This window comes from Drosophila hydei, unplaced genomic scaffold, assembly GCF_003285905.1.
Source record: "Drosophila hydei strain 15085-1641.00,03,60 unplaced genomic scaffold, DhydRS2 tig00000001-arrow-pilon, whole genome shotgun sequence".
Lineage (NCBI taxonomy): Eukaryota > Metazoa > Arthropoda > Insecta > Diptera > Drosophilidae > Drosophila > Drosophila hydei.
In genome coordinates, this window is record NW_022045643.1 from 6,770,280 (window position 1) to 6,786,171 (window position 15,892).

At 41.8% G+C, this 15,892-nt stretch overlaps 4 protein-coding genes across 5 annotated transcripts; 2 read left to right on the plus strand and 2 right to left on the minus strand.

Moving 5' to 3' along the window:
* The first annotated feature begins 190 nt into the window (after positions 1 to 190).
* Positions 191 to 776, plus strand: LOC111592293. 2 transcript variants are annotated; one of them, XM_023304396.2, is made up of 2 exons: positions 191 to 352; positions 432 to 776. In XM_023304396.2, exons 1-2 carry the CDS (start codon positions 249 to 251, stop codon positions 679 to 681), a joined length of 354 nt encoding a protein of 117 aa, XP_023160164.2. In that variant the 5' UTR covers positions 191 to 248; the 3' UTR covers positions 682 to 776. The 2 variants fall into 2 exon arrangements, with proteins under 2 accessions (XP_023160164.2, XP_030081276.1); XM_030225416.1 differs by having other exon boundaries at positions 461 to 776.
* A 9,608-nt stretch (positions 777 to 10,384) lies between these two features.
* On the plus strand, positions 10,385 to 11,105 carry LOC111592281. Its single transcript, XM_023304382.2, has one exon. It carries the CDS (start codon positions 10,481 to 10,483, stop codon positions 10,976 to 10,978), a length of 498 nt encoding a protein of 165 aa, XP_023160150.2. The 5' UTR covers positions 10,385 to 10,480; the 3' UTR covers positions 10,979 to 11,105.
* Positions 11,106 to 12,051: 946 nt separating this feature from the next.
* On the minus strand, positions 12,052 to 14,133 carry LOC111592294 (glycerophosphocholine phosphodiesterase GPCPD1). Its single transcript, XM_023304397.2, has one exon. The coding sequence runs from the start codon at positions 14,131 to 14,133 to the stop codon at positions 12,052 to 12,054; it is 2,082 nt and encodes a 693-aa protein (XP_023160165.2).
* Positions 14,134 to 14,512: 379 nt separating this feature from the next.
* Positions 14,513 to 15,384, minus strand: LOC111592282. The gene is made up of 3 exons (XM_023304384.2): positions 15,193 to 15,384; positions 15,028 to 15,094; positions 14,513 to 14,968 (listed from the first exon to the last, which is right to left on the minus strand). The coding sequence occupies exons 1-3, from the start codon at positions 15,346 to 15,348 to the stop codon at positions 14,652 to 14,654; spliced, it is 540 nt and encodes a 179-aa protein (XP_023160152.2). The 5' UTR covers positions 15,349 to 15,384; the 3' UTR covers positions 14,513 to 14,651.
* Between the last annotated feature and the right edge of the window lie 508 nt (positions 15,385 to 15,892).

The window sequence follows — 15,892 nt, forward strand, 5'->3', positions numbered from 1 at the left end:
AAATATGCTGCATGCTTCGTTGGTCCATCGTTCGCCTTCGCGGGGCAACAAATAAAATGTCAGAGTGTCTGCACATACATATCTGTATGTGTGCGTGTAGAAAAATTACCGCTGCGGCAGCGAAAGGACACGATTTTTCCTATAAATAGGTGTATGGAAAATCTTTCATTTAACATCAGCAAAAGTTGTCAGCATTTTTGTAACTCTACGCATTTTTTACTATTCTTATTGCTATTATTGTTATTTCCATGCGCAACGTGGCTCTTTATATTGCGCATACGCCCAGGAGGCACAATGGTGCTGGCATGTGCATGAGACTTGGCTTAATTAAAATAGCTTTGATATGGTACAAGTAAGTGTGTGTGTGTGCATATGTGTGTAATAGAACTAAGTGAGTATGCATGCATATGTGTGCGAGCATAAACTAAAAGTGAACAAATTTTCTATGGCAACTTGTTAGCCAAGCAGCAAGTAATCACGATAAAGGCAATAGCTTTAACCGGAGTAGAAGCAGCAGCAGCAGCAGCAGCAGCAGCAGAAGCTGGAGCAGGAGCTGAAGCTGAAGCCATCGGAAACGTGACTAAATCAGGTTTGCCAATAAGACACGCAAGCAGCGTCAAGGATGGCAGTGCCGGCAGCCAGATCGCTGGATGCGTATGGCCGGCAAAGATGAAGGAATAAATATAATCTACGACGCTCCAGGCGGCATTGAACTGTGAAATGACTTCATTAGTAAAAATATTGTATGTAGTGCTCCTCACATTAAAGATGCCATGAGACCCTAACAGGGCTATGATTTATTGCGTATGTCCTAGCGCATAAAATACATAAAAGTAGGGGGCTGTGTGCGTGTGCTGTATTAAAATATTACTTGTCATTGGGAGTTAGGGACACGTTCTCGGTAAGCCCACACGATTTCACACATTCCAGCGGCTTGTCTGCGAAATTTTATGTAAATTTAACAAGGACATAACCAAAAGGCACCTAAAAGTTGGCCATACGAGCGGCAAAACAGAAAACATAAAGCGCAAATTAATTGAGGCAACAACAAACAGGCATTCGACGACACGAGCAGCAGAAAATGGGCAAATCGAGGAAGCTGCTGTGTTGCCTTTGGGGTAATTTCTTCTTTCTTTTTTTTTTCTCTTTTTTATGGCAACTGGGCAAAGGGTCGGAAATGGCAGGAAGTGGCTGGCAAAAGCTAAAGCCATGCGATGCTTGATTCCGGTGTTTGCTTAGGCGCCGTAATTATCTTATGATACGGCCATTCCAGTTAGAGCATTGAAAAATTCACTCTCTGCTCTGATGCTATAATTTTTAGAATTATGTTGGCTTTTACGCTGCGTAATGTTGTTATATTTAATATTTACATTTTGCTTAATTTTATGTTGACTCTTGCCGGGGAACGTTTACGCTGTATATGAATCGAATCAGTTTTCGTGCCAAGTTTATTTTCATGAATAAGGCAGATTGCCAGATATATATGTAATTATATCTCGTTGCAGCTCTTTGTCTTGTTTATGAATTCGATTTAAGACTCTATAATGCTCATCGTTTTAATCTATGCCCTCAGCTGTCTGAAGCAGCCTTTTGTAAATCTTTTCTATTTAATAAACCTAAACAAGTTCTACTTCAAAAACTTGTATTCCTTTTTGTTAGGTGGAATTCTGTTGTATCTCTTTACTTATATATTTCTTCCAAATATTTTGCTTTTTGTTGAGCTGCGTTTGCATCTTCGCAGTTGTCTTTGAGCTTACACAGACTCTGCTAGTTGGCATTGATGGTCAGCTACACCGCTGGCTTATTAGATTTTGTTGTGACCTTCTTGTTGGCAAAGAGTGAATCATCGAATTCGCTACCCATTTCATTATTGCTGTTGCTGCTGTTCCCTGATGCCCTATTTCCAGTTGCCTGTTCATTTTAAATATATATTATATTAAATCACCCTCGTCAATCAACTGCGTTGACATGCAACGGACACGCAGCTTGGAGCTAGCGTCTTAGATTATTGTGCTTAATAAAAAATGAAGTACAGGGTTCAAAGTTGAGCAATTTCGCCAGCTGCTTTAAAGGAAAAAAGCGCACAACGCAGAAAAATTGCTCATACGCCACATTGGCGGCATTGCCAATGCACGTCACGTTTCAATTGTTTCAGTGTGTGCTCGGACAAACACATGTAGAGAACATATTGAGACATAGAAAAAATGCACTCTATATGGCATAATACATATTCGTGCGCAACGGTCAAAGCAAGGACAAATGCCAACAAGTGCAAGGACATAAACGTTATCATTACATGGCTGACTGTAGTTGCTGCACTGACAAAAGTCAGCAGCAGTTGCTGATTTATTAAATGCGAACTGAAACTTTAAAACTTATCATTTGCAGTCCTAGGAATTCTGCTGAGAACTTTACTAACAAGCCAATTTGAATAACTAAGCAAAGCTTACAAAATACGAACATTAAACAAACATAAAAAACTGTTTCAGTAAATTGTAACCACGAGGCAATATATAAAGTTTATCATAGAGAATGAAAAGAAGTCTCTAAACTACTTTAAAAATATATTAAATTATCGACTGGAAGTTACTCTCTTCTATATAAAGAAAGTAATCAGAAAAAATTGAATGACTTTTTTTGTCGAGGCGAATGTCCTTTATGCAATGCATTCAACATTCATTACACATCTCCCATTTGTTACATAATTCCACACAAAGTGTTGTTGCCCCTCGGCAAGGGCATGCAACGTGATGGACGCACGGGTGGAAAAAGTTTTCCGCCTGAGCGTCAACTTAATTATTGAATGGCCCGCAACAGGAAAACTGGGAAACAGGTGTGCGAAGCAGCCGCATTTTGTATATTAAATGTCCGACTTAGAGAAATTTTAAATTGAAAAACTTTGCGCGGCGAACAAATTAAAAACGCCCATGTCCAAAACTTGGCTGGCAGGAGGCACGTCATAAAGAAACAAATTCAACAATAAATCCATTCAGCTTTAAGAAAAAATGGCTAAGATAGCCAATAGCTGATACAGTTGCCATATGCATGCCTCCGTTGGTTGCACAGAGTTAAACATTCACGTGCCACCAAATTGATTGAATAAATAAAAAACGTATTCAATGGAAATATTTGTGAGCTATTTTCACAGTTGCGCATTTTAATTGCGGCCAATTTATTTACGTGGGCATCCCAGAGATTGACCGAATCGCATAGTAAATCATACAAAATATTTACGTCAATTAATTTTACTTTCTGCCAGCGCTGAAAGCCAAATAAATGTACTCTAATTAAGCATCATATGTCCTTAAAGCATCAGCCCATTCGCTGATGGCACGCTAACATTTCCATCATGAATCATTTCCAGACTGCGAACTTGACTTCAATCTAATATAAAAGTGTATAAATATATATATATATATATATATATATATATATATATATATATATATATATATATATATATATATATATATAAAACAGCTAATTAAACGAATGCACATTCTGAATGATTCAACTGGATGACTTTCGTTTACTTTAGATTGTGGGATTATTCAGTGAAAGCAAGATATGAAAACTATAATAACAAATAGAGATAAAGCTTTTTAAATTATTATACTCAAATGACATTGCATAAACCAAAAAAATTATAAGCTTTTATCGATAGCGACTAAATTAGATGGCTTATTGGGAAGAAGAAATGGTATTGGGAAGAAGGCAGGAGACTAGAGTAGACTAAGGTAAACTCGGGTAGCTGAGAGTAGACTAGGGCAGAGACTAGGGTAGGCTAGAGTAGACTAGAGTAGATAAAAGTAGACTAGGATAGACTAGAGTAGACGAGACTGGTCTAAGGTTGACTAGAGTTAACTAGGGTAGACTAGAGTAGACTAAAGTAGACGAGACTAGAATAGAGTAGACTACATTAGATTAAGGTAGACTAGAGTAGACTCGGGTAGACAAGAGTAGCCTAGAGTAGACTAGAGTAGGCAAGAGTATACTGCAGTTGACCAGAGTAGACGAGAGTAGACTTGAGTGAATTCTTATAACATAGTAAAGCGAACTGCTACACTGCAATTGGACAGTCTATATATTAGCTATATAGTATGCTAATGCATATATCATGTCACACGATCTGCTCTAGTGCCAACTGTTTGATACTTTTATATTAGGGTAGGCTTTTGCTTACTTAGGATAGCAAATATTTGGCGGCTTACTTGGGCTGTGAACAAGAACTCGCACTCTATTTGATGGCCCTAAAGTCAAGGCCATTTGATATTGCTGTCCAGACTACGCCTTCTTACATTCGTTGATGCCATTAAAGTTTTCATTGCTTGATTTGACATGAGCCAAGGCCAGGCGCCGCAGCACACAATTTCTTGTGTGGCGCAGCCCCAACACTTATTTGTCGTTTTACTTATTACAAGCTGATGGATGGAGACGCATGGAATGGACGCTGAATGGCCTATCTGTTTAACTGCTACTTACACTTGTCTCTCGCTCTCTGTTTCACTGTCTCGCTCTTTTTTATGAGCTTTAAAAACGCTTGTTCAACAACTGACGGCGAATCCCCTTATGTGCTACATAATATTGAACATCAGATGGTGATGATGATGAAGTTAGGGCCATGCTGGATCCACTTGATTTATGCCAACTGCAAGAGCCGAAAGTTAAACTCATTTTCTGCGTCTGCTGCATATAAATTTTGTTAGTAGTTGCAATGGCCTTACGATTATATCGCGTTGCCAAAGACAAGGCCAAGTTTATGTTGCCCGAAAGTATTAAAACTTTTTCTCTTTTCGACTGGTTGCTGCCTTTGATCCCAGGACACAGGCAGTGAACATCGCCATCAGAATGTGCGCCCATAAACGTGCCTGCCATTGCATATGCCTTAACGATTCACGGTCTGCCCTTGGCCATATCCCGCTTAACTGCTGCGAAAATGGCGAAACTCAGTTGCATTCATTTTTAAATAGCTTTATGGCACAGGCGAGACTGTGTTGCCGAAAAGGTGTGGCATGCATGTGCGGCACGTGGCACGTGGTACCTGCACCTGCCACTGCACGGCCTCTCCTGTCACTGTCACAAAATACAAATTAAAAGCTTTTTAAACGTCGCCAAACGCGCTTCACTGTTTACCAAGCGATCGACTGAGGGCCAGCTTTTATGTGTTTCTGATTGACAGACACTTGTCACACACACATTAGCAAAAGTCTATAAAATTATAAGTAAATAAGCCCAGAGTATATATTATTATCAGCATTAGTTAGTGGATTAAGAGCTATGCAGATTTGCAGATCTGCTGTTGTTGCCTGGTTGACATTTGTTTAAACGTTTTGCTTTCAACTCGCGGCCATTTTTATTGCCTGCCATTTTACAAAATGGCGCAGACATAAAAAATGGCCGGCACGCAATGCGGCAACTTGTTGGCTCACAGATTTGAGTCGATGCGCTGTGGGCGACTTTGATTCGCGGCTAAGGCTATGAAAGCCTTAATATAGTCAACCCGTTTGACTGTTTGGGTGCTCCATCTCTAAGCCGCAGCTACTCAGGCCATTTGTATGCGCACTCACGAAATGTGTGCTCGAAAAACTTATGCCCAATGCTCCGTAACTTTAGTTTAATAGTTGCCAGAGCGAGTTTTGCCTGAGCGACCCGCGACGCCTTTTAATGCAAATTAAAACGTTGCCGGCGCCAAAAAGTTGGTCGAGCTTCAACAATTTCGAGTGCGAGCGATTAAATTCAAGCCCCGAAGTGGCCGGCAACTGCATCAACTCCTTCCAGTTGTAGTTGAAACGACGTCAATTTCGTCAGGCGCTATTTCTCAATTTCTATTTGGAGTTCATAAAAGTGGCAGGTGACCAGGCAGCGCAGGGACTTACGGCTCGTAAAACTTGGACTAGACAGAACTGCTCGCCCTGAACAAATTCAAGATAAAGGGCATATTTGTTAGCTTTACGACTATGTAGTATGTTCCTACACTGTACAATAACTCAATATGCTCGCAACACTTCACCTCGGTGGCAAGATCGAAAGATTATTCAGAGCCCATAAGACGAGGGTGCACATGACTCTAAGTTAGACTTTAGATTCCATCTTAGATTTATCAGCTTAGTGGCAGTAGTAGTGTTAGAAGTTGCATTGTATCTGTGGCAAACATTTGCTCAAATCCGTTTCACTTCCTATAACTATATTCATCAACAGACTTGCAGACTTGTTTAAAAGAAAAAATATGTCGGTCGCATGAAGTAAGTGAAATGTATTACTATTTATTAAAATAATTTATTGATTTTCATGTTATATTCATATATTGTCACTTTTCTACAATATTTTTATTAACCCGTAAATAGGGACATTATCATGTCCCAAAAACTTCGGTCGGGCATTCGGAACAGCGACAAGTCCTGCCATGATACGCCCAATATCTCAACAGTCTTTGCAGTCTTTTCATGCAAAACGTGCTCCCAATTTCCCGATAGGCAGCCACCGTCGCAGTAGCAACCGAATGCGTTGCACGATCGCCGGCCACAGTAACTGCCTCTGAGAGGCCTTCCATCTGCGCAAATCTGGATAATGCAGTCTCCGTCATCCGACTTAATGCCATTAACCTCGCCGCATAATCCATTTAACACTCTGTACTCCACAATTTTCGACTCATGGCAGCATTCGCCATTTACAACGTTTGTCTGTGCCACCAATAGGCAGAACAGCGCGAGTAGAGCAAACTGAAACGCGAACCGACCCATTTGATGCTAATACAGCCGTGGAAAGTTCGACTAATTTTCTACCTAACAAGCAGCAACTAATAGAAGACTCAAATACATATTATAAGTATAATGCAGGACAGATAACAGATAGATAATAGACACCTTTTTAGCCATTTCAAGATTAAGATAAGATTAAGCCAAGGGCTAAGGGCTGACGGCTGAGGGAAGGAGCGAACTTATCTCCTCAAGTGCATTTTTTCTTAGAATTTCTATTTAACATCTTGGAATACAATGATTACACAATTCGAAAGCATCATTAGCTTACTTAACATTGGAATCATAGCAAAGCAATTATGATCAGATAACAAAACTTTGATACCTTCAACATGCAACCTTTGGCTGCAACACTAACTGGCGCAAGAGCCTGTGCACTATAAATGTTTCCTGGAATAGTAGAATGAGCTTTGAACGAAGGCAACAGCTGCTCAATGCAACTTTGTTATTTCGTGAAGAGTAAAAGGCTAAGGGCTTATCAAATGCTTTTTTTTGTAATCATTTTACTTATCATTTTTGAGCACAATATTTGTTTGTTTTGTGCATTTAAATCAAACACAATGCAAACAATCAAAAAAGCGCCGCTACGGCGTAATTAGCTTTTTTAATATTGGGATTTAAAAACGCGCTGTTTCATGGAATATTTATAACTCATCATTTTAGGAGTTTTTATAAAAATATATACGTAGATCAAGGCTTATATAGCCTTTTGTTACTATATCTTAGAGTCTATATACATAGAACAGAGTCCAACTACAGTTAATGCTATATGGAGTACACACACAGCAGCAAAGTCTGTTAACTAATCAACGTCCAATGCGTGAACTACATGTTTCAGAGGTCTACTCATAGAGTAGGTCAATCATATCCTATGCTTACAACTCTGAAACATTTAACTATAAGCAATTACCAATTTATCAATTGTTATATATATATATATATATACCCAATCCTTCTATGTATATAGAAATTTTTTGCTCGCAAGATTTATTGAAATTTAAAAAACATTTTTTAATAATTTGATTTACATCTAACATATTCCGTAATTATTTTTTGCCTTTAAATATTGAAGCTCCCAAGTCCCATACACTTTGGGAGGGTGCACGGAATGGCGATAAGTTTTTCCATGACACTTCTAAGATCTCAACTTTGTAATTATTCGCGTTGCTCACCAAGGTGTTCTCCCAGTTGCCTGACAGGCAGCCATTGTCGCAATCGCAACCGAATAAATTGCACGATCGGCGGCCACAGAAGGTGCCCCTTAGTGGCCTTCCATCGCCACATATCTCGATAACGCAGTTGCCGTCATTCGATCTTTGGCCATTAACCACGCCGCACGCTCCATTCAATACTTTGTACTTCACGACCTTTGCCTCGGCACAGCAATCGGCGTTTGCAGCGCGCATCTGCAGTGCCAACAGGCAGAACAGTCCGAGGAACGAGAACCAATCCATTTGATGGTACAGACGACGGCAAACAGTGACTGAAGCTTTACGTGTTGCATCGTAGCCATTTATATACCATTTGCATATTAAGTAGTCAGAAGCGCTAATGATGCTAATATAGATTATGCACAGCGCCCATCACATGTACATATAAAAGCTTGCCTAAAGTAAAGCTTTAAATTAATAATTAAATATATATAAATATATATGGTTATGTTATTGATAACAACATGTTGCATGCTAAAATAATCAAAGCAATATATTCGAACTGCCGTCATTACTTTATAAGAATTTTCATAGCAAATTTATTGCATTTAAGTCTTAGTTTTCAAGCTATATCTGAGTCGAGTCTAACAATAAAATTGTTTGTTTCTATTCTATTCTATTCTATTCTATTTATTCGCATTATAGATTATTTGACATGGATTATACATATAATATCGTTTAATAGAGCTATTCAATTGAGAGTCAAAGAGTCAATTCAAGTTCAGTTGGTTTTGTGCTTGGAATTTTGGTATTCTGGCATTTTGCGGCGAATATGCTGGAATTGTTTGCATTTGCTGGCAGCTGAGGCATTGGTTCTGCGGTTTCTGTGGTCTGGCAACTCGGTCGGCCCCTCGCCACCTCGGCTCACTCTGCTCGGTTTCGTTTTGGCATCCTGTTGTTGTTAATTTCTGGCTGCCATTCGTGAGCAATTTAATTGAATTATTTGTGCGCCGAATGCTTTTGCTCAGCCTGCGACAGCTACTCTAATTGGCTGGGCCATGGAACGAAGGCCAAGTCTGAGGCGACGGCGTTTAATTAGTTCGCCTGGCGCTAGGCACTGTAGGTGAACCACAGTAGGGTTAAGCTGCTTAACGCCCACGGGCAACTGTCACAGAGGCAGCAGGCAACACGATGCCATCCATTATGTTCAAGTGCGAGGCCATAATCAAATCGAGCTGCCAACGCATCAAGCTAGTCAACCTGTGCCAATACCAGAGTGCGTAAATTAATTTTTGTGCGTCTCTCAGCTGCACGTGCTGCAAAAATTGAATTATCTTTGACAGACGCGGGATTATTTGATTATCTATGTGGCCCGACTTAAGCACAGATACACACATACACTGTGGCTAATGGAGAGCAACGAGTGCCGGGTTGAGCTTCGCTGATACACAAACGATAAGCTGTTAAAGTCTTATCATTTCACTTTATGTTTCCTTGCTTGGCTTATGAGTGTCCCCAAGAGCATATTGACGGGTGCTATTGACCTTGGTTTCCATGGAACTCATTATCTGTTTTAAGCGCCAGGGCCACGCTACTCTTTTTCTTTTCTTTGCGGCTTTGCCTTTGGTTACCAAAAAGTATGCAATGTTAATAATTGCTGAGCTTTTGTTGGATTCGCTTGCAATTGAATACTGCAGTCAAAGAGAGATTAATTTGCCAAGCCCTCGTTATGCGAGATGATTCCATGTGGCATCTCGATGGCGTGCTTATTGACACTGACACTGGGCTGCTTGGGCAATAGCTGAGCTGCCATAAACACGTCGCACACGTAGGCACCATTTTTAAAAATGGCGTCAACGTCACATCCGCTGCCTGAGCAGCAGCCGCATCGCAATTTTAAGGTAATATGTACATTTGAATTGAATTGAATGGGAAATCGAATGGCTGGCGCTGCTTATGAAGTCGTTAGCTTGTCTCCAGCCGCCGGCTGCTGTCGTTAGCGATATTGGCACATCGTCGAAAATAATTGCCGGAAATACAAAAGGAAAGCGGCAATGGCTTTGACTATGTGGCTCTGGCAGTGGCAGTGGCTATGCCACAAATGAAATCAAATAGAATGCGACGCAAAGGAAAAGATATTCGAATAGATTTTCAATTTTCTCATCATCTCAGCTAGTGCTGCCGAGAAGCACCACAAGCAGCTCAAATACGTATTCAAGCTCCTGCCATTGTCCTTGCCATTGTAGTTCGCCTGCTGGCTCACAGAGCGTATGCTGAGCTACAATTAATTACGATTTTTGTGCAAGTGTATGTGTGTGTGTGTTCTTTACTTGAGTGGCTTCTTTTCAATTTCAATTGTATAGATGGCGCCCGGGGTTCATTGACTGTCCAGCTAAGCTGACCAAGCGCAATCGCCGGGTTGCAGCTGCCCTATAAAAACCAACGTCCTGTGCCTGCCAAGCAACATTCTCAACCGGAACAGCCGAGGGCTCGCAACGTTTGGAAGCAGCAGTCAAAGTGCGAATCCTTATTCAGGACCAAAGGATCAAGCATCGTCCAAGCAGCTACACTAGCATGGCCTCATTGCAGTTGCTGCTCTGCTGTGCGACAACCCTTCTGATTGCCAACGCCTTGGAGCTGGCGCCCCACCTGCTGAGCGCTGCCTCTGATGATCCGCCGAACAGCAAGGCCAAGACGCAGTACACACCCTTTCCGCTAATCGATGACGATGTCGATGTGGAAGCCGTCGAGCTGCCGCTAGATGTGGACCAGGATCAAGAGAACGTTGACTCCACGCGCATGCATCACTCAATGCCGCCAGCCTGGCTGCAGTTCGCCGACGAGCCCGTCCAGAAGCCACGCGTCAGCAACAAGGCGTCCTTCATAAAGCTACCAACAGGACAGCAGCACAAGCATCCGCACGGACACGGACATGGCCACGGCGCGTGCACCATTGAGATAACCAGCAAGGTTCCAGGCCTCTGCCAGCCCATGAACATGGGCGTGGGCAGTGCCTGCATTTCCGGTGAATTCATGGAGGTCTACAGCGGCTCGCACTGCAGCAATTTTTAAAACCACTCAGCCTCTCTGTCTCTCCCGTCTCTTTGTGCTCGCGTCGATCACTTTGATTGCTTGTTTAGTGTCTATGTTTAGTGGGTTTAATGGAGGAGTACGACTACCTGGTGCGCGTTTTGCAAATAACAAATAATAATATTTGTATAAATAAAGTATATTTAAAAACATTCACTAAACAATTCTACTATATTGAGATCAACTTAGAGTCTAATGACTTTCAGCAGCTTTACAAAATATTCTCTTACAATATTTACATAAATTAAAGTAATTTTAGAATTTGTTTTATGAATTTCATTTGTTGAATTTATAAAAATAAGCAGCGTACTCCAAGCTTATTACAAGGGTGTCGCTAAGGCTCAAAGCTTTTTTTATAAGACCTTTCATAGCTCCAATGACATATTTATTAGATCCCAGCTCTTGACTAATTGCGAAATATTCGTTCTTTAGAAACATTTCGTTATGAAATAATTTTTTTTAATTTTGCTGCTTCTCTAGATCTTAACTTCTCTAATTTGCACCAAGATTTTGAAAAAGCTTTATCATATTTTACCTCTATATAGATATATGCATATTGTCAATAGAATATGTGGACTTAATATAAAATTTAAATGCTCTAAACCTGCATTAGTTTTTGATCTTCAGCTAGCCAAAGTCAGTTTTTCTTTAGTTATGTTAGTAACTTAAATTTTAAATTAATTTATACAAAATTATTTTAGTTTCTATTGCCTAAGCCAAACTATACTTTATATATATATATTTTCTCTAGTGTGACTATAAGACCTTCTACTTTATATACATAAGAGTATTATTATACAATTAATTTCTTTTAAATGAAAAATTTACACCTGTATCTTATCTCAGTGGAATATCAAATATGAAATTAAAAATCTATTCTGCATATATATAAAATTAATCAATTAAATTTTAACGCTCACATCTTTTCATTTTGGGCTAGACCGTAGAATAAATTAAGTTTATATTTATTCCCATGAATACCATCATAATCTAAATCGAACGGAAAGCCAAATAGAGCAGCACGCTGCTGCCATATAAGATTCGTGTTAAGACACTCATTTTCTCATTTTGGGCCAGACCGTTGGCTTTGTTGGCTTGGCGCCCGGCACCGTTGTCGAGTTGCCAATGGCCACGCATTGGCCACCGAACACCTCCAGCAGCTGGGGCGCTTGGAAGAAGGGCGCACGCTTCCAATTGGCTGGACCCACACGATCAATGCGATCGTAGATCAGGCCAGTCACATCGATGGCACGGAACAGCTCCAACTGCTGCGCATCCTGCAGATCGCTGCCCCAAATGAAGACGACCTGCATTAGATCGAGGCCCAAATCCACCAGCTTTTGTCTCTGCTCAAAGTTTTGGACATGTGCAGCTGTGCCGAGCAGCTCGGCGCTCTCGGCAAAGTTGACGGCCTGCAGAAATGTTTGTGTTCTCAGATCCATGTAGGCATCCCAAATGTCCGTGCGGCCCGTGGTCATCAGCATAACGGGAAAGGCCGTTTGCTTCAGTCGCATCATGGTGCATATGTCGGCATCAAAGCTGGTAAAGATCAGAGGACGTCCGCAGCCATAATGCGCTGTCACCTCCAATATTCTGTCCACAAACACATTTTTGTTTAGCGCCTGCGTTGATTCCAAATCGCCAGAGACCATCAGCTGCGGCCACTTGACTCCTACGACCAGGCCAAGTGTCTTGGGCAGCGCCTCGTACACCTCGCTCAATTTGGGAAACAGTCGCTGCATCTGGCTCACATTGCGCACATTCAGATGTGTGTACTCCTGCAAAGTCCATCTCTTCAGGATGAAGACACGACTCGCCTTGAGCTCTGCATAGCTGAGTTCCTGTATGAGAACATAGCGCAAATCAAAGCGATCCTCAACGGGCTGTGTGTTCGTCCGGCTGGTGGTATAGAAGCCAAAGCCCCGCCAAATGACCGGAACGTAGTCTCTGGTCAGCTGCACATCCAGGTGCACCATATCGCCCTTGGCACGGGTCACAGCCAAATAGCTTTCAATAGTGTTCTCCACGATGGCCTGATGGCTGCTGCCCAGTCCACGATTGCCTACGTCTAAGGTGGGCCAATTGTTGGGCCAGTAGCGTTGAAAGCTAAAGCGCAAATTGCTGCTGGCTGCATTTGGCATGGGTCGCACAACCAGATAGGGCAACGTTAGCTGACCTATGACCTGCTGTGTGACCTGACCCTGTATGGCCAGCTGCAGAATGCCGCGACTGCCACGCAGCTGCTCGGGCAGTATATAAGCCTCGCCCAAGGGCAGCTGGCCCTCGGCATCCAGCTCATAGACCGAAAGCCCAAAGGCATTGGACACGTCCAGCGCTTGACTGATGCGAAAGATAACAATGGCACCAGGAGCATATCTGATGCCCTGACGGCCCTGCGGCCGAAAGGAGGAACGATTGTAGGCGTAACGCGACACTTCGATCAACGCATTGTCCAGCACGCCAAGCGTTCGCAGCTTGAGGCGCAGCTTCTGTTGTGGATTGGCCAGGCCGGCGAGCAGCAAGTGCCGCTGCCAAATGAACTTCAGCTCAATGACATATTCACGCTGCAGCCAGCCACGCTCCAGCGAGTGCCCGCCGCCCACTGACCGCGGATAGGCCTCGCCAAAGATATCCACGCCCGGCGACCGGTAGATCTCGTAGGTCTGCAACATGCGCGCCACCTGTTGCCCCTCCCAGCGACGCAGCACACGATCGCCGGCCGGGGTTCGCGCATAGATCAGATAGCGATAGTAGACACGATGGCTGGCGCATATCCAACGGCGCAGATACCATTTGCTGCGCTGCTTATTCTGGGCGCGCAGGGTCAGCGCCTTGGCAATGCTCCAGGCACCGAGAGCCGGATGATCGCCGCTAACAGCGATCTCCTCATCGGCAGCCAGCTGTAGGTCGGCGCGCAGCTCCACGTTGAACACTCGAAAGAAGGGCAAACAGAGAAAACTGCGTGCGGTTATCTGTGTGGGTCGGTCACTATCAAATATATTGAAGGCCTGCAGCTGCGCTTGGCTAAACACAGACGATCCATTGAGAATTGTTGAATCTGCCGCTTTGCAAAACAATGGCCACAACAACAGAGCGATCTTATAGAGTATGCTAATTGATTTTAGCACTCGATACATTTTTGTTCTTCTCCAAATTAGGCGGCAGCGGCAGCGGCACCATCATCTCGCACAAAATGTAAAAAAAACTTGTTTTCTTCAACCACGCAACGCGAAGATGACTCTCGACTTGGTTGAGCTCTTAGCCCGGCGCTAACAAACGATAGAATGAAAGAATTTCTTAATGCTCAGCACAGTTTTGTGGCTAGAGAAGCAGCTGTGAATGCACTGAAAGAAAATAGATAATTTAACTGAAAAAAATATAATATATATGTATATATTAATTGCAATTATAATTAGAAAATTATTATAATTTTTATTAGATTAGAAAACTATTTTTAGCTTCTTTTGACTCTTTTATTTTTATTTTTTATTATTATTTTTTTATACATATTTCGTTAATTTTTCTCAGTGTACACACTTTAGTTATTCCTCTTTGGGCTTGATTAATAAGTTGCCACGAACTAATCAGGTTGGCCCCAAAAATTGGCATATGTAAATTCCGTAGGTTTATTGTGAAGAAAGTTCGAAAGAGCAACTCAGATATTCGCGTCAATAACGAGGGGCATCACGTAATGCGAATGGTAGCCCATGTGCAAGTACTTGGACAGATGCCAGTGCTGAATGGGCTCTGTAGAGTTCTTCTTGCATGTTGCCTTATTGACCAACAAAAATTCTTCCATCGATACCTTCACGCTGATCAGATACTTTTTCACCAGACCGAGTATGTATGGTTTGGGGTACTCCATGCGCGTATAGATCACCATTTGCTGTCGAAACCAGGGCAACGAGCAATGCATCTCCACGGCAAATTGATTGTAGTCCGTATAAGTGATGCGATTCCAATACCGGTCCACTGAAAATGGCATATCAGGTTAATGAAGTTCCTATTACCTGATAGAAGCTTAAACTTACACCCTCTGATCAAGCATAAGTCGGATTCACTTGGACTCGAGGCGTAGATATACCAAATTCCTCGGATCTACAGGCACATACACATATGTAAATATATATATGTATGAATATAAGGATCAAGTTTAATTTGCTTATCTGTTTCGAGAACAAGACACATTCATTCACCCTTTCCTCGTCCACTGGAAACTCTTTGAACAGACATTTCCAAGCGAAACCCAAAGCGAAAAGTGACGCACACAGCAAACACAAAAATAGATTCCAATGTGGCCCCAAGCGACGATTCGTTGTCAACATTGTCTTTATCTTCAGCTTCATCTCCATGCAAATGAGCTGCTCCACAATTGAGCGTTGAATACTGGGCCGTGGCTAACTTGTTTCATTTTACGACAGATGTTTTCTCGCTGACATTATATGGAACGAAAGAATTCGTCAGAGCCTATTGAATAATGCCATGTAGAATTTATTAAGTGAATGTTTTCTTTATTAACTCGCTAACACTCTCACTCAGACACACCGTCACTCTCTCAGTGTGCTTCTGATTTTTCAACTGTTTCCCTCTCTTTTTCTCTTTGTTTCGCTTTCTATGTCTCCCAACCGCACTACAGATCCCTCTTTTCCTTCTCTCTGCCTTTCCATCACTTTCGATCTGTCTCTCACACTCCCTCTCTTCTCTCCCTCTCTTCTCTCTCTCTCTCTCTCTCTCTGTCTCTTGTGCGTTCTCTCCTCTCTCTTAATAAGCAAATGATTTAAATGTTTATTTAAATATCAAATTGTTTTTTTTTTTAAATATATTTTTATTGCTTTAAATTCTTTGCAGACATTTTTTCTGAAATATTTTTTATATATAAGAAATTTATTTATTTAT